This window comes from Salvia miltiorrhiza, unplaced genomic scaffold, assembly GCF_028751815.1.
Source record: "Salvia miltiorrhiza cultivar Shanhuang (shh) unplaced genomic scaffold, IMPLAD_Smil_shh original_scaffold_190, whole genome shotgun sequence".
In the NCBI taxonomy this organism is placed as follows: domain Eukaryota; kingdom Viridiplantae; phylum Streptophyta; class Magnoliopsida; order Lamiales; family Lamiaceae; genus Salvia; species Salvia miltiorrhiza.
In genome coordinates, this window is record NW_026651498.1 from 370,386 (window position 1) to 394,286 (window position 23,901).

The following is a 23,901-nucleotide window of genomic DNA, read 5'->3' on the forward strand; positions in this document are numbered from 1 at the left end:
TTAATTAAAAAGTTAAAAGGTGCAGATTAGCCCCTGAACTCCGAAAAAATGGTGCAGATCGCCCCCTTGACTAACGGCCCATAACGGTGTTAAGTCAGAGGGGCCGATCTGCACCGTTTTTTTGAGTTCGGGGGCCAATTTGCACACACAGTTAGTAAGGGGACTGAAACGCTCTAAGGGCCTTCACTTGAAGGGCCTATCTGCACCTTAACCCTTTTTTATATATATTTTAACGTTACTATGTTTTAATTCATGCTTACTTAAAAAAATGTTTAATACATGTTTAAATAAAAATACAATGAAGATTATAATTAATGTTAGTTTGTTAATTTTTATATGCATTAATTTGAAAATATTATTACTTTCAAAATTTACAAATAGATTGTGAATGAATAATTAAGATTATTTAAAATGTCGTTTAATTTTGATGTTCACCGTGCATCGCACGGGCGTGCATACTAATTAGTGGAAAGAGACAGTTATCAATGATTCCCTTAAAATAGTGGTCCTCATCCACCTTATATCATCTATATATCTATATGTTATATAAAAGACCAATTTTAATGGGAAAATTTTAGCGCCATATTTTTTCTCTCCATATTTTATCGCTCTCACGTTCTCTCTGACAACTGTTAACCATGATTCATTAGAATTAGAAACTATTTTCATCAACCCTATTCTCTCGCAGATTTCATCTTCATCCGCCATTTGTTGGTCGTCCATCATACTCTCGTAGAGACTCGACTGCCGCCCTAGCAGTGCCGTCTCAAGCCAAGGTCGCCCAAAATGGTAAGAGCAAAGCAAGTTTCTGTACAGATAATTTCTTCGTATCTTAGGCATACCCAAGGGTGGATAGGGTTGAAGGCGAGGTAGGGGTCCAAATAAGCCATAGGTAGAAAATGCTAAGTTCCTTTGAAGGAGAACACAAACATCTAGGTAGGGAAGTCCACAAGACAAGTTATTTTCGGTTTTTGTTGGTGAGGTATCCTATTTGAGTTAGGCCTAATTTTCTTAATTTTTGGGTCTAAAACAAAAGTGTAAAGATAAGTATATCAAACGGTCCATGTTGACGCATATTAAGACTTTTCTTTTAAAATCTAAACACCATTAACTACACTAAGGCTTAGTATTCATGACATTCTCTTGTATGTCGGTAGCATAGGATGTCCGCTGCCAAAAAGTCTACATATTTATCCATATCAGAGTTTGTATATCGTCCGCTCCTAATTCTCATTCAATATATTATTTGTCCTCCTCCGGATAAATTCAATACTTCCTCCATTTTTTATTACAGAATATTCATTTATAGTCAGTCGAATAATAAAACTCAATTTTCGATAATTTATTTAAAAAATATAAATTATGAATATTTTTTACAATTTCAGTCTAAAATACTTTTGACCTCGCGGATCCTACTCTACCCAATCCAACCCATACACGTGATTCTCCCCCTGTCTCTAGGGGTGTAATCGAACCGAATAGTGGTGTGCTCAAGTTTGATTTGTTTAGTATCGAATCGAATTCCGAACTTTACTTACCGAATACTTTGAGGCTCGCGAGCGCCTCACGAGCCTAATCGAGCCTATACGAACTTTCTAAATTTATATTTATATTCAAAATATTGATTATTTTATTTTAAAAATAAATTATTTTATTTAAAATAATAAATATATTAATTATTTTCTTATGACAAATAAAATTAATTTGAAATTTAATACAATTATTATTAATTTTAGTGGATAAATATAAGTTGTATATGCTAATAATTTATATTTTTCAAGCTGAATCACTTGACGAACATGTTCACGAGCTAACGAGCCGAATACTACTAAGCTCAAGTTTGGTTTGTTTATTTATCGAGCTTCTCTAAACGAACTTGAACGAGCTTTTTTCGAGCCGAGCTCCGAATAGTTCGCAAACGGATTGGTATGTTTACACCCCTACCTGTCTCTCTCCCCTCTCCCCCTTCTCTTGGCACAAATGGACATAATTGTGCCAAAAAGTACCTAATGACTGACACAATTGATACGAATTTACTCAATTGTACCAATTGTACTATCATTCAATCTTCAGTCACATTTGACATAAATGAGCATAATTGTGCCAAGTGTACATAATGAATGACACAGTTGACACAAATTTACTCATTTGTACCAATTATACCATCATAACCCGCACACCCCAACCCGAACTTGAAGCCCAACCTGCGCGTAAATCCGAACCCGATCCGCCCTAATTAAGGACAAAACAGTCCTAAAACATGAAAAAATGACCAAAATTTGAATTTTTTAGATAGAAGACCAAATATTAAGTTTCATTGCTCAATATAGCTATCTAAAAAGTTTACTCTTTTTATTAATAGTTCCAAATCGATAAATTATACGTATCAATAAAATAAAAAATTTATATTTTAATCTTATTAATTATCATGATAAACAAGTATATACAACTGATTATTATATTTTAAAAAATAATAAATACTCCCTTCGTGCCATGAATTTTGACACGTTTTTCTTCTTGGGCCGTCACACGAATCTTGACACGTTTCCATTTTGGGTAATAATTATTACATTCTCTCTCCTATTTTATCACTTTTATTAGTCTTTCTCTCCTACTTTATCACTTTTATTACATTTTCTCTCCTACTTTATCATTTTTATATTTTATTAACTACACACTTAAAACACTAATCTACAACTCCTTAATTTTCTCGTCAAATCCAAACGTGTCAAGATTCGTGGGACGGAGGGAGTATAAATAAAATGAGAAGAATGTCATAATTAATTATACTCTCAAATTTAAAATAGAATACTTATTAGGGAACAAAGGAAATTAATAAAATATGACACTTAATACAAAAAATAGTGGGAGTATGTCCCACAATTTTTTTGTTTGACCTTGTATTTTAATATTATATTTATTATTTGAATTTTATATAAATAAAATTTATTATAAATATATATGAATTATATTTACTTTATATTTCAAAATTAAAGTTTAATAAATTATATATACCTAATTTTAGATTTATGATCAACTCTAATAATAAATTATTAACTAATAAAATTAAACAAATATATATATATATATATATATATATATGAAAGATAAATTGAAAATAAAACACTAAATTTAATACATGTTGTCTTGATAAATTATATAAATAAATAAATAAAAATTAAAATCCACGCAATGAATGACCCGAATCCAAAACGTCATATATAAGTACGAATCCAATTGCCAATCCCTCACCGAAAAGAAAAAAAAAACAAAAAACAAAAAGAAAAAGAAAAATCTCCATTCTACAATCTATATATATCACAATTAAAAAGAAATATACAGGCCACCGCCTAAACCTACCAAAATGAAGTTCATCTCCTTCTCCATCTTTCTCGTCATTGTCCTCTCCTCCTCCCTCGCCAATGCCGCCACCTTCACCATCCGCAACAACTGCCCCTACACCGTCTGGGCCGCCGCCTCCCCAGGTGGCGGCCGCCAGCTCAACAGCGGCGAAATCTGGACCTTAAACATTGCCGCGGGCACAGCCGGCGCCAGAATATGGCCGAGGACGGGATGCTCCTTCAACGGAGGCGGTCAAGGGCGGTGCCAGACCGGTGACTGCAACGGGCAGCTGGTGTGCAGCGGGTACGGGTCGCCGCCCAACACGCTAGCAGAGTACGCGCTGAACCAGTTCAACAACCTGGACTTCTTCGACATCTCCCTGGTCGACGGATTCAACGTGCCCATGGAGTTCAGCCCCAACTCCGGCGGGTGCAGCCGCGGCATCCGGTGCACGGCCGATATAAACGGGCAGTGCCCGAGCCAGCTGCGGACGCAGGGAGGGTGCAACAACCCATGCACGGTGTACAAGACGAACGAGTACTGCTGCAACACAGGGCCGTGCGGGCCCACCGACCTCTCGAGGTTCTTCAAGCAGAGGTGCCCGGATGCCTACAGCTACCCCAAGGACGATGCTTCTAGCACTTTCACTTGCCCGGGCGGGACCAACTATAGGGTCGTCTTCTGCCCCTGATTCTATGTATCATCTACGTACGTGTTTGATGAAGTATTCTCTTCATCCTTCATGCATACATAATAAGTTTCCTCGGGGAATTAACAAATTAATAAATTAAACATGCCATCAGAGCATCAGATCTCGTCTTACTTTCTTTACATTACGCCTCCTATTTACCTTCACCCTCCTACCTCGCAAAAGATACTATAACTCATCCTAATATATAATTCATATATACTCCTTCCGTCCATTATAAATATCTCATTACTTTTGAGCACGCAAATTAAAAAATATGTAAAAAATAGATAAAGTGAGTTAATGAAAATGATTTAAATACTCCGTATAGAGAGAGAGTAGAATGCCAAAGAAGAAATGAGACATCCCATTATGAAATGTGGGACATTTGGAATAGAACGGATGAAATAAAAATAAGAATAATGCATAAATCACTACATGTACATAATGACTGAATAATAGTATTAAATTAATTAATAAAATTTTCGCTCCCTCAAGAATTTAAATGTGTGCACAATTAACCATTATACTCATTATCGATCCACAATGTGTACATGTAATAGTGCAAATTGTGCACTATTACACACATTATCGTCCGAAATTGTGTGTAATGGTCGAATAATGTGTGTAACCGTCGATAATGTGTGTAATTATCGATTTTAGTATGTAAACAAGCATTTTTCTGTGTAACCATGAACATAGTTCGAAAAACCTAAGTCAAGAACCAAGAACAATATAAATATTCAGTAATATTAGATAAAATCAAACAAATCTCGTGGTTTTGAACATCATTATAAATGGGATTAACACATTTTTCTATTATCAAGATTTGCCCAACAAAATTTTAATATTTTTTCAAAAACTCTCAACAAATTTAAAGATATATGAGATTAGGAGAAAGTGACTTACTGGAAACGAGAGGAAGAGAAGCAAGACGACCGGGAGATCACCGGAAATCGCCGAAAAACGTTGAAATAAAGTCGCTGAAAAGGTTAGCCAAAGACGAAATTGTTGACTTGGGGAAGAAGATAATTATGTAACTTTTGTTTTTACTATTTTGTGCTTTTCAAAAAAAAATTAACAAATCAAAATGTATTAGTAAGGGTAACTATGTCTTTTGACACCAAAAAGGCTACATTTTCCATATTTTTATTTGCATGGACATTTTTTCCTACAACTAAAAGATTTTAGGGATTTCACTTTATATATATATATACACACACACACACATATAGGAAGAAGTTCAAATAAAAACCTATTTATCATGAGAACGTGAGAACCTTTACATAGAATGTATAATTTATATATGGGTTAATTGCCTCTAAATTCTTAAACTATAGTCAATTTCCGTTTTTCCCCCAATCTTTGAACTTCCTATTAAAACCCACCAACTATTGATTTTTCCCAATTTTACCATGACGACAATTTCGGCCAAATTCGATATCGGAATTATCCTATGTGGCGAATTTGATGTAAAACGTGGCAAAATGTGGCAAAAAGTGTATGCCACATAACCCTATACGAATTCCACGCATGCACCCCCCTAAATCTGTCTTCTTTCTTCCACGCACGCACGCACACTCAGCGGACAGCCGCCACCTCTTTCTCACCGGCGACAACACCCGCGGTAAACACGGTATCGCCGCCCTTCCCCCCTCTCCAAACTCTCTCTAATGCAAAAGGGGAAAATCCTCAATCTGCCAAATCCCAAAACCCTAGGCTCCACTGCTTTGATTTCAATTGAACAACAGTCGGAGGATCACCTCACCACCGCGGCAGCAATGACGCCACCCAACCGCCTTCCTTTTCCATCGACCGGCTGAGAAGCAGCAGCCCATACATCGCCTTCATCCTCAGGCTCATCTCTCTTTCTTAATTTCTGGTCGGGAAGGACATCGCACACACCGCCGCATCGTTGTGACAACAGCAGTGCCATTACACCTCCGATGGTTTGACGCCCAGCAGCAAAACCCACTAGCGCCACCGTCTCTCTTTTTGCCGAACAACATCGGCCACAAGGCCAAGGCCACCGCCACCGCCGCGGGCCCGCGGCACTTCTCAGCCTTCAACGAGTCTAATTGAGGGTTTCAACAAAAACCCTAATTTTACGTACTGGCGTGTCCACGTCGGATAATTCCGATTCCACGTGTGTACGGATTTGGCCGGAAAGTGCCGTCATGGGAAAATTGGGCAAAATCGATAGTTGGTGGATTTTAATAGGAAGTTCAAAAATTGGGGGAAAAACGGAAAATAACTATAGTTTAAGAATTTAAAGGCAATTAACCCTATATATAATATAAACGATTTTCAGCCCTTAGATCATCAAGATCTACGGTTGATTCGTAACCCTGTTGAATGAATTTGTGATCCTGAGTTCGAATCCCAAATGTAACAAAAATTTATTTTTCACAATTCGTAACCCTGTTGGATGAATTCATACGTGTTCTACATAAAATTCGTACATTAAAAAATATTTTTATTTTTATTTTAAGAAGTGTTTTCACGGTAGCCCTTTTCAATATATATATATATATATATATATATATATATATATATATATATATAGGGGAAGGCTAAAATAAAAACGCTTCTTAAAATATAAATTAGGAACCATTTTCAGCCCTTAGATCATCAAGATCTACGGTTGATTCATTACCTTGCTGGATAAATTCATGGTCCTGAGTTCGAATCCCAAAGGTAGCAAAAAATTATTTTTCGCAATTCATGCCTTTATACAGTTTATTCATGCGTGTTATACATAAAATTCATGCATTTTTGCTGGTTCGTAATTCTTAAAATAAGGGTGATTTATTGAATAACCGCCCCCTATATATATATATATATATATATATATATTAGTATATAGGAATAAGTTCAAGTAAGAACTATACTAAATAAAATAAGAAAATAAAATCATTTTCAACCCTTCGATCATTAAGATTTACGGTGGGTGCATCATCTGAGTGGATAAATGCATCATTATTGGGTTCAAATCATGAAGAAATGGAAAATTTTATTTTTTTCAAGTGTAATAAATTTAGTAGTAAATTATTAATTTTTACAATACATACAATAATTTTAATAAGAAGAGAGAGAAAAATGGAGGGAATTAACCACCTTTTTATATACAAGATATAGATTATTGGTATTTTCACACAGTCACGTCCTGGTCCAAAAAAACAACAACTAAATAGTTGAGTTATTAAACTTTGTAATTACGTCCTTTTATTTATTCTCGGCGACGAAAATTCCACATGACAGTTAGAAAACAATGCATAAAACTAAAATTGACCCGACGTCAAAACAAACATTTAATTTGCATCTTGACAAACTACTCCCATAAGACTACAGTTTCTTGACCAATACTTTTCTCGTGATAGACTCAATGTGTACTCATCCTCTTGTAACAAATAAATAACGAGTTCAATATTTTTGTAGGCCACTAAGTTAGCGCATTTTGTAAAATTATGTCGCATTTTTTGAGCTTATAAATTTGGGCTATTTATTATTAATTTCGGCGTAAATGAGCCACATTTGGGCCGGATCGGGCTATTTTGCACGTGAGACGTGCGTAACTTCACAGTTGCAGCCTGAACGCTGATGTAGAATTTTATTTTATTTTTTTATTTGACATATTTATACGCATATAAAAATAATACATAATTAAAAGACACAAATAAAAAAAATCTACATCAGCATTTGGGCTCTAGCTGTGAAGTCATGCGCGTCTCAGGTGCAAAATAGCCTGATCGTGCTCAAATGGGGTTCACTTTTGCCAAAATTAATATTAAATTGCCCAAATTTGCAAGTCTGAAAAAATGTGGCCTAATTTTGCAACGTGTCCTAAGTTAGTGGCCTACAAAAAATTTGAACTCCATAAATAATACTCTTTCAGTCTTCCTCAAAAAAAAAAAAAAAAAAAACTCTTTCGGTCTTTCAAATATTTTTCTTTATTTTCATTTTTGTTTGTTTTCAAATTATCTTCCTAATTCTTTTATAAAAATAATTCCATTAAATATTACCCTACCAATTCACATATATTTACACAAATTAACATTAATGGATCCATCATTTTTTAATTTAATTGGTACGTTGGTTAGAGCACCCACAGTGGGTGACTCGATCGGCGCCACTCGAGTCACCCACAGATCGTGTCCCCCACTGTGGCCTCCGTGGAATTGAGGCTGACCCAATTTATCGGGTAAGGCCTGATCTTGGTAATTCAAGGCGCGTGTCCACACACGCCTATCAAAAAAAAAATGTTTAAATTTGAAATTAACGGCTATCTTAGCTGATTTTTTTTTTCTTTCCCAACGGTTTCATAGCCGTTTCTTCACCTTTTTTTCTTTTTTTATAATTCCTATCTATAAATACCACTCATTTTTTTATTCACACACACAACAAGTTTTCTCATTCAATCTTCCACTATTTCTCCTTCAATCTTCCTCTTTTTTCCTTCAAAAAATGGCGGAATGGTTCGAGCAATATTTGTAAAGAGATGCACTTCTCCGAGATAGGCAGATACATGCTCAGCTCCAAATAATTTGACAGGGTTGAAATAATTTTGTGCTAACAATCTGTAGGGGTGTAATATTTTATCTTTGATTATTTTGCAAACTTATAATATATAATCTTGGATAAGTTATAGGGTTGCAGGGCTGAGATATTTGGACTTTACTTGGGAGAGAAGCACAACGCTGACTCTACACAACACTTCACCAGTTGAACACGAAGAAAACCCGGTTGAACCGGACTGGGGAGGAGTAGCTGATGATGAGTAAAATATGCATATCGGCGTTGTGCACTATTTAACGAGAACATTTCTATTTATGCTTATGATTAGTACTATTATTATAAGTTAACCAGCGCAGGTTTAATTGAAGACTTGGGATAATAGAAGAAATAACAGAGCTTCCGGCGCAGTCAAGCCAACACAGGCGACTCAGACCAAGGTCAATGTATGAAAGGGGCTTAAGCCCAATTATCTTAGTGAATGGGCTTGAGGCCCTAAGGCTTATTTCCATGCTTATAAATAGAGGCTTAGTAGTGAGTCAGGGGTTATCATCTCATTATTCATTCATCACTTGTAAAATGTAACTCTCTCAAATATAGTGGAAAAACCGGGCAATCTCCGTGGACGTAGGTCTTAATGACCGAACCACGTAAATCCGTGTCTCGTTTATCGTTTTATATTTAGGGTGAAATTTCATGCTTCATCACTTAAGGCGCTATGGATGTGTACAAACTGGTTACTATGGAAGCGAAAGAATGAAAGCGGATTTAAAGGAAAGGTATGGGATGTGCAAAATTTGATTATGGAGATTAAAGGTAAATTGTGGAGTTGGAATAAAATCTTTAGGATCATAGATTTGAATATGAGCTTCTCTGCTTGGTGCTCTAGTGATTTCTCTCCCTCTGCCTGTATTAAACTTTAGGTACCTCTAGTACTAATGGTTTTCTAATGAAATTTTCTTGATAAAAAAAAGAACCTAATCGGACTGAATACCCACCCCTAGGACTCATCATTCTCCCGAATTTTATATATCATGATATTTTTTGAAATAACCTTTAAGTTTCGAGTTTTTGAATACTCCATCCATCCACAAAAATTGTGATGTTTGTATTTTTTGTATACTTAATATTTTAAAACCTCATTCACACTCAATTACAAAAAATCCAATTGTTTAACAAATAAACTTTAATGGGTCATTTTTCTCCATTTGATACATATCTCCCAACCATTTATTAAAATTTGTGACTCTCAAATTACACCATGATTTTTGTAAACGGAGAGAGAGTAATAAATGAAAGTTAGAAATATTATTTTCGAAAAAGTTAAAAGTTAGAAACACAAAATATAATTAACTAAAATTAAAAGGCAAACACTCAGGTACAGGTTGAACCCGACCCTAATTCTAATCCATGACCTATTATATAAAAGTGATAATTGTTATGAATAAAAGTGATCCTTCATTTCAAATAAAAAGTGACAGTTAATATGCTTAAAAGTAACAATAGTAAAAAGAACAACTCTTATAAATAAGTGATAGTTCCTTTGGATAAAAGTAACAGTGTCTTAAATAAAAGTCACAATTTTTGTGATTAAAAGTGATAGTGTTAATGCATAAAAATGATTATTTGTATATACAAAATTAAGTGCACTAAATTCAGATAAGATTTCAGGTCGGAATATTGAACCCAATCGAACGCGCACAATCTCAAATTAAAATAATGTCTACTATGCATACTTCCACATCTTGACAAAGTTTTCCTCTATAAAAATCTAAACTATATACTATTTACCAAGACTTTTTCTAAAGACGCAATAAATAGTCCATCCACAAGAACTCAAATTCCACAAGCTCCATCAATTATAAAATTTATCCAACCACTTAAACTCAAATTCCACAAGCTTCTTCAACTGTAAAAGTCCAACTACTAAAACTCAAATTCCACAAGCTCCTGTGTTTACTTTGATAAATAAATTTATTAATGGAAAATAATGGATAACATAAATTTATGCCTTTAAATGTCTCATTCATTTTTCAACATTTGACACAAAAAAGATGCTCATCATTTTTCCTTCTTTATTTTCATTTCAAGGATGGATAATATTATCACACCAAAAATGGAGGGATAATATTATCCATCTTTGAAGTGAAAATAAGAACGGAAAAATGGTGAACATCTCTTTTATGTCAAATATTGGAAAATGAAGGGGACATTTAAATGCATAAATTTGTGTTATCCATTCTTTTCCATGGATAAATTTATACATCAAAGTAAACGCAGCCTAAGTAAAAAATCTATCAAATTGACGGATTTATTTAGGGTTAATTGCATATAAATTACTGAACTTTCAACAAATTTTCATTTTCCACATAAACTTTAAAATCTTTATTAAAATTACTCAACTATTAATTTCTTCTTATTTTGCATATTTGTCCATTTTTTTTCCAAACTTTGGGCCTGAAATGACATCGTTTTCATCCAACTCTACATTACAACGTCAGTTTTATTTTTTCACACAGTCATATTTATGCTAGGCAAGCATATTCATGTCAAGCGAGTATATTTATGGCATGTCAAATATGCGAAATGAGAAAAAAATAAAATAATAATTGAGCAATTTTAATAAAAATTTTAAAATTTATATGCAAAATGAGAATTTGTTGAAAGTTCAATAATTTATATACAATTAACCCATTTATTTAATGCACTCCCTTGGATGGTGGTAGATAGACTAATTAATATAGATATAGATATGTCCTCCAAAAGAAAAGAAAAAAAAATACGCATGCGTTTTTAAATATGAGGACATATTAGCATAATATTCTTTGGCATAAGATCATGAAAATGAGAAATAGATAGACGACAACAGCTCAGCACACACTTGAATTGGTGCATCACAAACACTACAACAAAACAGTCAAACTGCGACGGAATTAGTGATGGAAAACGATTCCGTCTCAAAATTACTATGGATTAACGACAGAATAGCGACGACACACATTCTCGCCAATTAACAACAGAATTTACGTCGAATTTACTACGAAAATTTTTTAACGACGGAATTAGCGACGGAATAACCGTCGTAAGAGTTTACTACGGAATTATTCCGTAGTTAAAAGTAAGGAATAATTAATTATTTAAATATTTATATATTAACGACAGAATAATTCCGTCACTAAAAATAAATATTATTAATTATTTAAATAATTTAAATTTAGCTACGGAATTATTCTGTCGTTAATAATAATGAATATTATTTATTTTTATAATGTAAATTTAACTACGGAAATATTCTGTCGTTAAAAATGAAGAGTATTTTTTATTTATATAATCTTATTTTAGGTACGGAAATTAATTCTGTCGTTAAACTTTACAAAATTAAATCTTCTTTTGTTTTTCATTCTGCGGCAACAACCCTAATCTTCTTTTGTTTTTCATTCTGCGGCAACAACCCTAATCTTCTTTTGTTTTTCATTTTGTTTTATGGTCGATTATTGGATGTTTGTGAGTTAGAATATCCTGGGCTACCAATTAAGACCATAACAATGTTTAAATGTGAGTGGTTTGATCCATTACGATCGGGGACATCTGTGCATCCTGACTATAAGTCAGTTTCTGTAAACCATACACGAAGGTACAACAAGTATGAACCGTTTGTCTTAGCCCACCAAGCTATCCAAGTGTATTATTGTCCATATCCGAGTTTAAAACAGTCTACTAATGACTGGTGGGAAGTTTGCAAAATTAAAGCTAGATCTAATGTGGAAGTTTCATATCAATCATCTAGCTTAATAGTACCTCCACCATTTCAAGAGGATGAGTTGCCTTCAATTACAAATCCAATTATGGATGATGACACAACATTAGTCCATCCTGATGGTACTTTGATTGACATAGAAGAGGAAGAAGATGATGATGATGATGATGATGATGATGAATTAGCTGAAGATGATGAGTTGTCCGAGCAAGAAGATAATGATAATTCGAGTGATTCGGATTAGGACGATGCTGATTAGGGTCAGAATTATTTACATTTAAATTAGAATGTGGCAATTTAAATTTTGTTTTATAAGTTTAATTTTATCAAATTAAATTTTTTATACAATGTATTTACTTATGCATTTCTATATTTACTTTTAGATGGCTAATAGAGGACGAAGTGGAGCTGCAGTTAGTCGGAGGACTGAGCCTCTACATTCATCATCATCAGAGGGTGGTGGCATTAGCGCATCGGTGGGAGATTTATCATTAGGTGGAGAAGAGGCTGGCTCAAGTAGCGAGGCATCACTATCTAGGGCTGGGATGAAGGAGCTGACGATCGTTAGGGGGTATGTTATCTATTGTATTTAAATTTTCACATGTATTTCAACATATTAACCATCATAATGTCAATTGTAGGATATTATGTCCCTCACATGATGTCTCTCATGTGATTACTGAGTCATTCCAGCGAGTAATGAATCATCATGGCTTCTGTTGGAAATTAGTGTCGGATGAACAGAAGAAAGAGTATTTCAAAGACTTTAAGGTAAAAAATGAATATGAAACTAATGATGTTTAAATGATGTTTGAAAACTAATGATGTTTAAATGATGAATTTTTTTGTAGAAATTCTTCTACTGAACAGGATTGAGTGAAGATGTTGTGTACAAACATTGGTACACGAGGGCAAGAGATAGATATAAAGATCTTATTCATAAGATCAAGAGGTGCCGAAACAACGAGCATCCACCTCCATTCATTCCTGGAAGAGATTGGTCAAGTTGGAAAGAGTATTGGGGTCGGGATGATGTGAAAGAAAAAGCAGAAAAGGCGCGAAGGAATAGGATGTCTGAACCAGATGGAGTTGGAACAGGGATCATAAAGCATAGAGGTGGCTCAAGATGTGCTTTGGATTATGCCATGGAAATGGTAATTACTTTCTAGTTTAATAAACTTCACTTAATTATATTTTTAACTTTATGTGTCTAAATGCATAGGCAAAAGAGAAAGGAGTCACCGTAGAAGAGGTCCAGCTCGATGTGTTCGAAAGGTTTCACGTCACAAAATCTGGTGATTACACAGATGGGAAGTCTCGTGCTATTGCAGTAAGTATTTTTATAAGTACTTTTAACTACTCAAAATGCATGTAGGCAGTAAATTTCTTAAATGAAATGCTAATATAGCATATGGAATAATGGAAACATATCTTTACTTGATGATGGATGTAGGCAGTAAATTTGATTATCCTTATAGTTTGCCAAGTATTGCTTGTTGTGAACCTATGCCCTCCCCAAAACATTATGTAGGTTCTGATGTTATGGATTTACTTCTTTTTCATTTGTTTAGTTAGGGAGCTCTTGTTATCTCTATTTTATTGGCTATTGTTGGATTTAATTTGTGCAAAATGGATTAATTTATCTCGCAGAGGCATGTAGACTTGAGCTATATTAGTGTCATTGCTTGCTTTCAGTTTTGAGATATTGATTCTTTGATGTTCCACGGAGATAAGATAGCTTTAGCCTTTAGGTAATTTAACTATGGCTAATTTGGCAATGACTTGTTAACTTTTGCTAAACATTGTTCCATGAGTACAATGTGTATGTTTGTGTTGTTAATCATAACTAGTTTTAATTAACTTGTTTAATAGAGTGTTTAATATTGAATTATATTGTAGATGAAGGTGAATGAGCGTATTGAGACATTGAGCCAGCCTGTTCCCGGCACAGATGAGGTGCCAGAGGTGGATAGGAATGAGATCTTCAAAAGTCTTATCCAGCCCTCGAAGAAGAAGAGATTGTTTGGTGCTGGCTCTCTTGCGCATTGCTATATAAGTGGTTCATCGAGTGCTGATTCTGCAGCGACCTCCCAGCTCGATTCCACTGCTCAGCAGAAGTTGGTGGAGGTGCAGGAACTGTTAGAGTTAGAGAGACATGAGCGTCATCAAAGCGAGGAAAAGATGCGAGCAGAGCTGAGGGCACGAGACGAGGCACAAGCACAGATGCAGGCACAGTTTCAGGCACAGATTCAGGCTCAGCTACGAGCTCAGCAGGAGGCGTTTGAGCAAGCTCTATCGAAGCTATATAGTGGTAGAGGAGGCTCATCATCTTCCTCTTGATCCTTTTATCTTTATATGTTGGTTTGGAACTATTTTGAACACTTTGATTTTAACTTTTAGTTATGTTGGAGATTGAACTTGTTATGTTAGATTTCTATGAATTAATGTGATATAAGACTTTTTGTTATTTATATTTTGATGAATAAGTTGCATTAATAATGTGTTAATAGGTTAAATATTTTTATATAAATAATATAAAAAAAATATTGCAAAATCTGTTGTTTTCAGCGACGGAATAGCGATAGTATGTTCAAACAAAATTAGCGACAGAATGTATTATGTCGCTATTAGTGACGAAATTTTCTGTCGCTAATCCGTAGTTATAAATAAACATCCAAACCACAACTACTGTTTTAGCGACAAAATTTTCCGTCGTTAGTACTAGCGACAGAATGCATTTTCGTCGCTAATTTTGCTAGCGACCACGATTCTAGATTCAAAAAAATTCTGTCGTTATTCTGTCGTTAGCAACGATTAGCGACAGAATTTTCATTTTTAGCGATGGAAAATTCCGTCGCTAATCGGCTGATTTTTTGTAGTGAAATCAGTGATCCGGCGAAACATTTAACATTGAGACTAGGATTGATCTCTAATGAAAGATCTAGTATTTATTTGACAATTAACTAATCCCTGAAACTTGTGCAAAGAAGAGTACCGCAACAAGTGCTTTGCTAAGCAGGAACATTCATATGAATATAAATAATATAAAGCAACAAAAGAACACAATAACTTGATAACCCATTCGATGAATCACCTACATCTAGGAGGCTTTGTCTATAAAAAACACTTCACTATATGGAGATAAGTTACAAAATCACTTACACAATAAATTGTCTTAGTCTGTCTATGGCGCCTTTCAAACCTCCATTCATTGTGAAATGCTAGCAATTTATGCACCAAACACTATTTAGACGTGTGTATCAACACTCACCGCCCAACCCTCAATAAAAAAACAAAAGTATGCAATTCTTTTATAATGAAAACTCACAAACACTCTACTACTAGAAATAATAATAGGAGCTAGTACTAGAATAATGTCATTGGTAGCATGTTTCGAGAATACCTAGCAGGAACAAAAGACACTCGACACTATATTGTGTGATTAAATCAATTCAGCACCAACTCCCCCGTCTTTCTGAATGAAAGAGAGACTCTTTATATAGTCTTCAAGCCATATATCTAGATCCTTTCTTGCAGCCCAAGAATGATAATTTCCATCTTGATGTACAAGAACTTTCCTATTAGATGGACTCTCCGTATTGAATAGATCTTCATATCATGTATGATAATTCATATGTCAGCCTAATCTACACTACAAAAAAACTTATCGGCACCGACGGAAAATAATCCGTTGGTGATTACCGACGGAACCACGGCAGAATTCCGACGAAGATGTTTTTAAAAATTTACCTACGGAATTATTAACGACGGAAAATAATCCGTCGTTAACTATTATTTTTTTATTGTTAATTTATTTTTTATTTTTTTTAATTTTACCGACCGAATAGAGACGAAAAATAATTCGTCGTTAAATATTATTTTTTATTTATTTTTAATTATTTTTTAAATTTTACCAACCGAATAGTAACGAAATTATTAGCGACGAAAAATAATCCGTCGTTAAATATTGTTTTTTTTATTTTTTATTTTTTTAAGTTATTTTTTTTAATTAATCCGTTGGTAAATATTAATTTTTTTGTTATTTTTATTTTATTTTTTTAAGAATATTTTTTATTATTTTTACTTAATATTCTATTTTATTCTTCTTTTTAAATTATTGCGAATATTTTAATATTTATTGTTATTTTCAACAATAATATTTTCTTTTTTTAATTAACGATAATTTTTTTTTAAAATTCAATCGTATATTTGCCATTTTTTCGTCGGCGCCACAAGTCTTAGATATCATCTCGACATATGTAAAGGTTATGAATACATGATATTGTGTATTGATATAGAGTTTAAATGAATTAATAGGTGCTAGTTATATCAATAATACGCGTGTTTTGTACTGGTGACCACTCGAAAGGAACTTCAAGGTTAACTGGGCTTGACTTAGAGCACAACTAAGATGAGTGACCCACTGGGAAGTTCATCTTAATGTATCCAATTAAGTTCAAAATACATTATAAATACCAAAATACTTGTGGGAATAAAGCTAGATTGATAAATAAATATATATATATATATATATATATATATATATATATATATATATATATATAGAAACAATAGGACCGGATGGCCCTATTGGTGATTGAAACTTAAATTTTGTCCATAAAATTTGAAATATCAATATTTGGCCATCTTTTATGTGATCTACCTAATCTACCCTTTAATCCAACAGATCCAACAGCTTCCTTTGACCCGGATCCAGATTTAGGGATTAACCCATGCAACAGCACATACACATGATTCAGCTTTCATCCTCTCTCTCTCTTTCTATCTCGCATGCGACGTGAACTTTCATCCGGCCAATTCTCCTCTCCGCCTGTTTCATAAGTTGCGACGATGATGAATGAAGCCAATTCTCCTCTCCGCCTGTATCTCGCTCTCTTGCTGTGATTTTCCTCTCCGCCTGTGTCTCGCTCTCGCCGGCGCCGACGAAGAGATTAGAGAGACGATTATCCTCTCCTCCTCCTCTATCTCACCGCGATCGACGTATCTGCAACCTCTCTCTGATTGTCCTCTCCGCCTCTATCTCTCTCTCGCAGGCGCCGACGAAGAGACTAGGCGGTGGATCTAATCTGATCGTTGCGTCGCCTCCTCCATCGGCAGATCTGATCTCCGCCTCCTTCGATTTCAGCCATCGACAGATCTGATCTGATCTGTGCTGCACGTATGGCACTTATGGCACTATTAGTGCCATAAGTGCCATAAGTGCACACTGCCCCCTAGGGTTTAGATATTCCATTTAGGGTTTAGATTATCCATTTGGGGTTTAGATGTTCCATTTAGGGTTTAGATGTTCCATTTAAGGTTTAAATGATGTTGTTGTGTCTGTATTTGTGCTGCACGTATGGCACTTATGGCACTATGCCATAAGTGCCAACGGAAATCCAAAATAAAACCAAACTAAAATCTTGGCACTTATGGCACTAATAGTGCCATAAGTGCCTAACCCGACCCGGCACACGACCCGCGTGCCTGATCCTACCTGGTCCGCCTCATTAAGGGTAAAAACGTCCAAATCAATAAAAATAGCCAAATTTTGTGTTTTTTCAATGTGTGGCCATAAATTGTGTTTTATACTTCATTTTGGCTACTTCAAAATTTTACTATATATATATATATATATATATTATATTTTTGTAAAAGAAAAAGAAATTAGCGACGAAATTTATTTTCGTCGCTAATACCGACGGTCATTTTCGTCACTGATTTTAGACGACGCCGACGTCGTCGCGTGCTCGCCTACGGACGGTCCGTCATCTTTTTCGTAGGTATTTAGCGACAGAGGCGAAATTCCATCGGTAAATTTTTTACCGACCACTTTCACGGCGACACACGGTGCCCGTCGGTGATCCGTCGGTATATGGCTATACCGACGGAATTTATGGCTTTAGCGACGGAAAATTCCGTCGGTAATCGGTCAAATTCTTGTAGTGCTACACGAAGAATGGTAGCATTTTTCGTTGATCTTCTTTCAATGTATGAATAAGGAAACTAACATAAATAGCCATCGCGTCTTGACACTCGTGAAAACACTCGTACCTCAAAAAGCATCGCGGACAAAAAGGTTTTCTCTACATAATTGATAATATATTCTAACAATCTCCCCCTTTGACATTTATATATACAAACTCTATTGCTGGAATTTATCGTCAAACTCCCTCTTAATTCAACTTCTCCCCCTAAAGTAAATCGTGCACAGATTTCCCCATTCATCTCGACTTCTCATTTTTTGTCATGGATGTTATTAAAGTTGCGACCAAGATCTGCGGTAGCGAATCCATCTCACACAAACAATAAATACTGATTAACGTCACCAAGATCTAACATTGATAGCTTAAGTGACCTGCTCTAATACCAATTAAAAAATTGGCTAATCCATGGAACTTGTGGAGGGAAGAGCACCACAATGAGTGCTTTGTTGGGCAGGAACATTCAAATGAACATAAATAATATAAAGCAACGAAAATACATCAACTTGATAACCCAGTTTGGTGAACCACCTACATCTAGGGGCCTCACCCAGGGGTAACACTTCACTATATGGAGTAAGTTACAAAATGACTTACACAATAAGACAACCTTATTCTACCTATGAAACTTTCCAAATTAACCTACACCACACGTTACTTGGATATGAGTACTAACACTCACCACAATCCATTAGTAGATAAACAAGAGTATAAATCTTTTACAATGAAAGCTCAATAGTGTTTATCTCAAAAACACTCTACCCCTAGGAAGAAAAATAGGAACTAGTGCCAGGAAGGATGTCATTGGTAGCACGTTTGAGGGGATACCTAGCAGGAACAAAAGACAACCGATACTATATTGTGCGAGCTTGATTTAATTTAGCACCAACTCCCCGCCTTTCTGAACGAAAATATGTTTTCTTATATAGTCTTCAAGTCCTGGATCCTCTCTTGTAGCTCAAGAATGATAATTTTCTAGTTGAAATTTGTACAATAATTTTTCTTATAGATAGACTTCCCTTGTTGAGTAGATCCTTCATGCCATATATGATAATTCATATCTCAACTTAATCTACACGAAGGATGACAATATATTTTGTTGATCTTATTTCGTTGTATGAATAAGGAAACTGCCATAAATAACAGTTATCGCGTCTTAGCACTCATACCTCAAAAAAGCACCGCCAACAAAAAAACTCTATTGACAATATACTCTATGTTGTAAATATATATAATATAATATATATATTTCCCTACTTAATGACCTAACCCTAAACCCTAACCCTAGCTTTGTATCTCCTATAAATAGAGGCATTTAGTCCTCACAATAGATGACTCCAACAGATTTATTCTCTCTACGCTCTCTACGCTATTCTCTTCTCTTCTACTTTTCTCTCTACTTTCAACACGTTATCAGCACGATTGTTCTACAAGATTGTTCGTGATTGTCCTACAAGATTGTTCGTGATTGTTCTACAAGATTGTTCCTACCCTCATTCTTGATTGTTTGCCCTAGGAAAGAATCTTGTCTTTCCTGCAAGGTACTACTATATTCTTAAATTTATTAATTACATGAAATTGATAGGATTTTTTTTTCCGATCTGTATAATATTAGTATGACAATTCTTGATAGGCGTCAATGATGATCCACAATATCTAAATGATAATGATTTTATTTGACGCGTAATTTGTATTTTTATTTGGAACTTTGATTTCATATTAACTTTGTCAGATTGAGTGTTTCAATGCGAATTTTGTTTTGTATGAATGTATGGTGAATAGTTTGATCTAGCAAAAGATTCTGATTAAATCTTGGTTTATTAATATCATAAAAGTTGGATCTCTCAATTTCTTAAATTTGATTAACCTGTTCTCACGTTAATAATCTCAATATGATACATTGCTTAATTCTTAGTTTTCACATTAATCTTAGTCTATTCTTAAACTGTTTTTACATGAGTTACTCAATTGCTTATTATATTTTTCATTATTATGCAATTAATATGTTTTATTGTTTCCCGAAGAAACAAAAATATGCAATTTTTAATAATCTGGAAGATTATTAAAAACAAATCGTTGAAATTTTTGATGAAACACAACGATATCTATTCATTTTAAATATAATGTGTTGCCGATGAACACATGAGATAAAATAGTACTCCGGAAGAATATTAAAAATATTGAAATTTCATTTTTTAAGCTTTATTTTAGTATCCATTATTAGTTTGTATTTTATTATTAAATTGTTTTATCTATTTAATTAATATCGATGCTCTCGAAGTAGCACAACTAATATTCTTGAAGAATATCTCATTCTCTTGAAGAGCAACTATATAGTGGGTAATATATGTTTATTCCTAAAGGAAAAACATACCCTTATGAATTAATTGACCTTGATTTTTCTTTGTGTAGTGTTGCACAAAATGTCAAATATCACCAAACTTGAGTTTGTTGCACTTGACATATCTGGCAAGAATTACATGCCATGGATTCTTGATGCCGAGGTTCATTTGGTTGCAAGATCTCTAGAAGAGACAATAAAAGAAGGAAATGACGCATCCCAGCAGGATCGCGCTAAGGCACTCATTTTCCTTCGTCATCATCTTCATGATGATTTGAAAGTTGAATATCTTACCATCAAAAACCCATGTGAATGGTGGAAAAACCTCAAAGAACGGTTTGATCATCAAAGGACTGTTGTTCTTCCTAAGGCTCGTTTTGAGTGGATGCATTTAAGAATGCAAGATTTCAAAAGTGTGAGTGCTTATAATTCGGAATTGTTTCGAATTACTTCTAAATTGAAACTATGTGGTGAAACAATCACCGATGAAGATATGCTTGAGAAAACATTCTCAACTTTTCATGCTTCAAATGTGCTCTTACAACAACAATATAGAGAGCGGGGTTTCAAAAAGTACTCTGGCCTTATATCTTGCTTATTAGTTGCCGAACAAAATAATGAGTTGCTAATAAAAAACCACGAGTTAAAACCCACAGGTTCCACTGCATTACCTGAAGCTAATGCAACGATCAAACAAGAGTATGACCGTGGTCGTGGGAACTAACGTGGACGTGGGCGTGGCTTTGGTCGTGGTCGTGGACGTGACCGTGGTCGTGGTCGTGGACATGGTCGTGGACGTGGATATGGATGTGGTAATGTAGACCATGCAACATCTAGCAACAAAAGGCACAAACCATCCAAAGACCACAACTCATCCAAATGGGAATTAAGATACATGTCATAAATGTGGCATGACGGGGCATTGATCACGTACTTGTCGTACGGGGAAACACCTTGTTGATCTTTATCAAAAGTCAATTAAGGAAAATGTAAAGAACGAGACCAATGTTCTTGACTTTGATGGCACAATTGATACAACTCACTTAGATGTCTCGGATTTCTTTGCTGACCCAAATGGAAACATTGATGGCATGATTGGAGGTGGTGTGCTAGAAGACAATAAAGTGGATTTAGCATAGTTTATTCATTTATTTTCTCCATGTTATGAAGTTTATCTATTTTACCAAACTTTGATTTGTCTAGTTTTTGCTTGGAACAATGGTTTATTTTTCAATTGATTATTTAGTAATCTACTTTTGTTTTTCTCGAAAAATTTCTCAGAAATTCACATGGATCATTGTGATATATGCTTAGCTGATAGAGCCACCACACACACCATTCTCCAAAATAAGAAATATTTTCTTGAGTTAACATTAGCTAAAGATAATGTTCATACTATATCAGGTGCATCGAACATCATTGAAGGCTCCGGAAGAGCTTGTATCATTTTACCAAATGATAATAAATTAAATATTGAGAATGCCCTTTACTCTAGTAAGTCCAGAAGAAACTTACTAAGTTTTAAGGATATCCGATACTGTAACAACCCGCTCTTTTATTATATTTAAATCCAGGAATACGATAATTATTATTTCATCTTTCAGTAAATCAAGCCCAGTAATTATTTATGATTTAAATTCAGCTTATGACACTGGATTATATTCAATTAAGCAGGATTATTATTTTATTACCAAGTCAGTAGCTTCGCGTAAATAAAACCGCGATGAGAATTATTGAGTAAGCCAATAATTAATTATTTCAGATTCATAACTGACTTAGTAAAGTCATGTTAATTATTAATCACAATAGAATTAATTTTCTATTTTTTTGAGTCGTGAATTTATTCCGGTTTATGAAGAATTAAATCTACGGGTTTAATTTAGAAAATTATTCTAGCTAAGAAAGGAAGCAAATATCGAGTAGTTTCATAAACACGCGATATTAACAAAACCCGGTAGTTGGATTTTATTTAAAAAAAAAATGCAATACAATATTACAGATATAGAAATTCCAAGACAAGAATTATTGCTTCTGTTTATACTTCACTTTACAAACCCCTATTTTTCTATCTATCTACCAACACTTAAAAAAAAAAAAGAATAGTGTATGTGTGTGAAAAAAAAATCTGCAGCTATCCCTTAAGCGCATGCTCAGCCATCTATTCTGGACATTTTATTGACTCCAGCTCCACGCCTATGTGATACTCCTTTTTGACTCCAGCTCCAGCAGCATATTTGCAAAAATTTTCACACCCGAACACCTTCATGTGGTTTCAGATTTCAGCAGCTATTAATCTTCATTTCATTCTCATTCCACACTGCACTGCTCTTCATTCGGTGCTCTGCCAAGTATCCTCAAGCCATTCCAGTAACACCTTAACACTTGAAGAAGTGAGAGAGAGATCGTTTATTCATTACTCTGCCAAACTGCCAGATTATCTCAGTTCATTCAACAACCAACACAAACATTCAAGGTATTGATTCTATCTCAAATATCCATTCCAGTAAAGCATTCATACCAAAGCATGATCAGTTTCACAATGATAGAAAACCATTGTAGGCATAATGAACTTAGCAAAGTTACACTCTTTATAGTGCAAACACCAATAACTCTTATGCAAAGCAAGAACAGGCTGCACTCTTTCACCACTAGGAAAATAAGAATTGTAGAAGATGTACCCCTAGACTGCCTTTGTTCGTATGTTGCTAAGACAAATACAGTAAAACCCCAAACTCCAAACCACACGCCATTTTCATAGTAGAGAAGAAACTACGCTAAGGATGAAGGAAGAAGAGAGAGCTTAGCTTATGAAGGAGGAAACAGCTGACTGCTCTGCTCGACGCGGCTTTGGGCGAGGCAGCGGCAGCGGCTGACGGCGGCGCTCCTCCAGCGAGCTGCTGGCCGTCGATCGCAGGCCAGCCAGCGGCGACTCCGGGCGAACAGCAGCAGCTCCAGGCGGCGACAGCTCGACTCCCGGCGAAGCAGCAGCAGCTCCAGCGGCTCCCGTCGACCCAAGCGGTGGCGGCGATGTTGGGCTTCGCCGGAATCCAGTTGCAGCAGCGGCTGCCGATTGCTCTGCCGGAGGAGAAAATCGAGCGAGAGAGAGAGAGAGATGTGAGCAGCGTTCCTTCTTGATTTTGAAAGAGAGCCGAGAGAGATAGAGGAGAAGGGAGGGGAGGAGGCGACGGCGAGGCGGCGCGCCGGAGGCGGCGCCGCCCTCAGCCGAACAGAGAGGGAAAGGCGAGAGAGAGAGTGAGAAAGAAGAGATGGGGCGCAG

General features: G+C 35.2%; 3 protein-coding genes across 3 annotated transcripts; all 3 read left to right on the forward strand.

The window, feature by feature from the left end:
- The first annotated feature begins 3,330 nt into the window (after window positions 1-3,330).
- LOC131003327 (protein P21-like) lies at window positions 3,331-4,152 on the forward strand. Its single transcript, XM_057929849.1, has one exon. It carries the CDS (start codon window positions 3,365-3,367, stop codon window positions 4,031-4,033), a length of 669 nt encoding a protein of 222 aa, XP_057785832.1. The 5' UTR covers window positions 3,331-3,364; the 3' UTR covers window positions 4,034-4,152.
- Window positions 4,153-12,919: 8,767 nt separating this feature from the next.
- Window positions 12,920-14,772, forward strand: LOC131003328 (uncharacterized). The gene is made up of 4 exons (XM_057929850.1): window positions 12,920-13,070; window positions 13,151-13,453; window positions 13,522-13,629; window positions 14,199-14,772. The coding sequence occupies exons 2-4, from the start codon at window positions 13,370-13,372 to the stop codon at window positions 14,637-14,639; spliced, it is 633 nt and encodes a 210-aa protein (XP_057785833.1). The 5' UTR covers window positions 12,920-13,070; window positions 13,151-13,369; the 3' UTR covers window positions 14,640-14,772.
- A 4,735-nt stretch (window positions 14,773-19,507) lies between these two features.
- Window positions 19,508-21,480, forward strand: LOC131003329 (uncharacterized). Its single transcript, XM_057929851.1, has 2 exons — window positions 19,508-19,824; window positions 20,696-21,480. Exon 2 carries the CDS (start codon window positions 20,707-20,709, stop codon window positions 21,346-21,348), a length of 642 nt encoding a protein of 213 aa, XP_057785834.1. The 5' UTR covers window positions 19,508-19,824; window positions 20,696-20,706; the 3' UTR covers window positions 21,349-21,480.
- Window positions 21,481-23,901: the final 2,421 nt, after the last annotated feature.

What these genes read in the sequence shown, in the direction of transcription:
- LOC131003327 (XM_057929849.1), top strand. Translation starts at nt 3,365, where the DNA reads ATGAAGTTCATCTCCTTCTCCATCTTTCTCGTCATTGTCCTCTCCTCC.
- LOC131003328 (XM_057929850.1), top strand. Translation starts at nt 13,370, where the DNA reads ATGTCTGAACCAGATGGAGTTGGAACAGGGATCATAAAGCATAGAGGT. An exon ending in TGGATTATGCCATGGAAATG is followed by an intron (nt 13,454 to 13,521) that starts GTAATTACTTTC and finishes CTAAATGCATAG; the next exon opens with GCAAAAGAGAAAGGAGTCAC. An exon ending in GGAAGTCTCGTGCTATTGCA is followed by an intron (nt 13,630 to 14,198) that starts GTAAGTATTTTT and finishes ATTATATTGTAG; the next exon opens with ATGAAGGTGAATGAGCGTAT.
- LOC131003329 (XM_057929851.1), top strand. Translation starts at nt 20,707, where the DNA reads ATGTCAAATATCACCAAACTTGAGTTTGTTGCACTTGACATATCTGGC.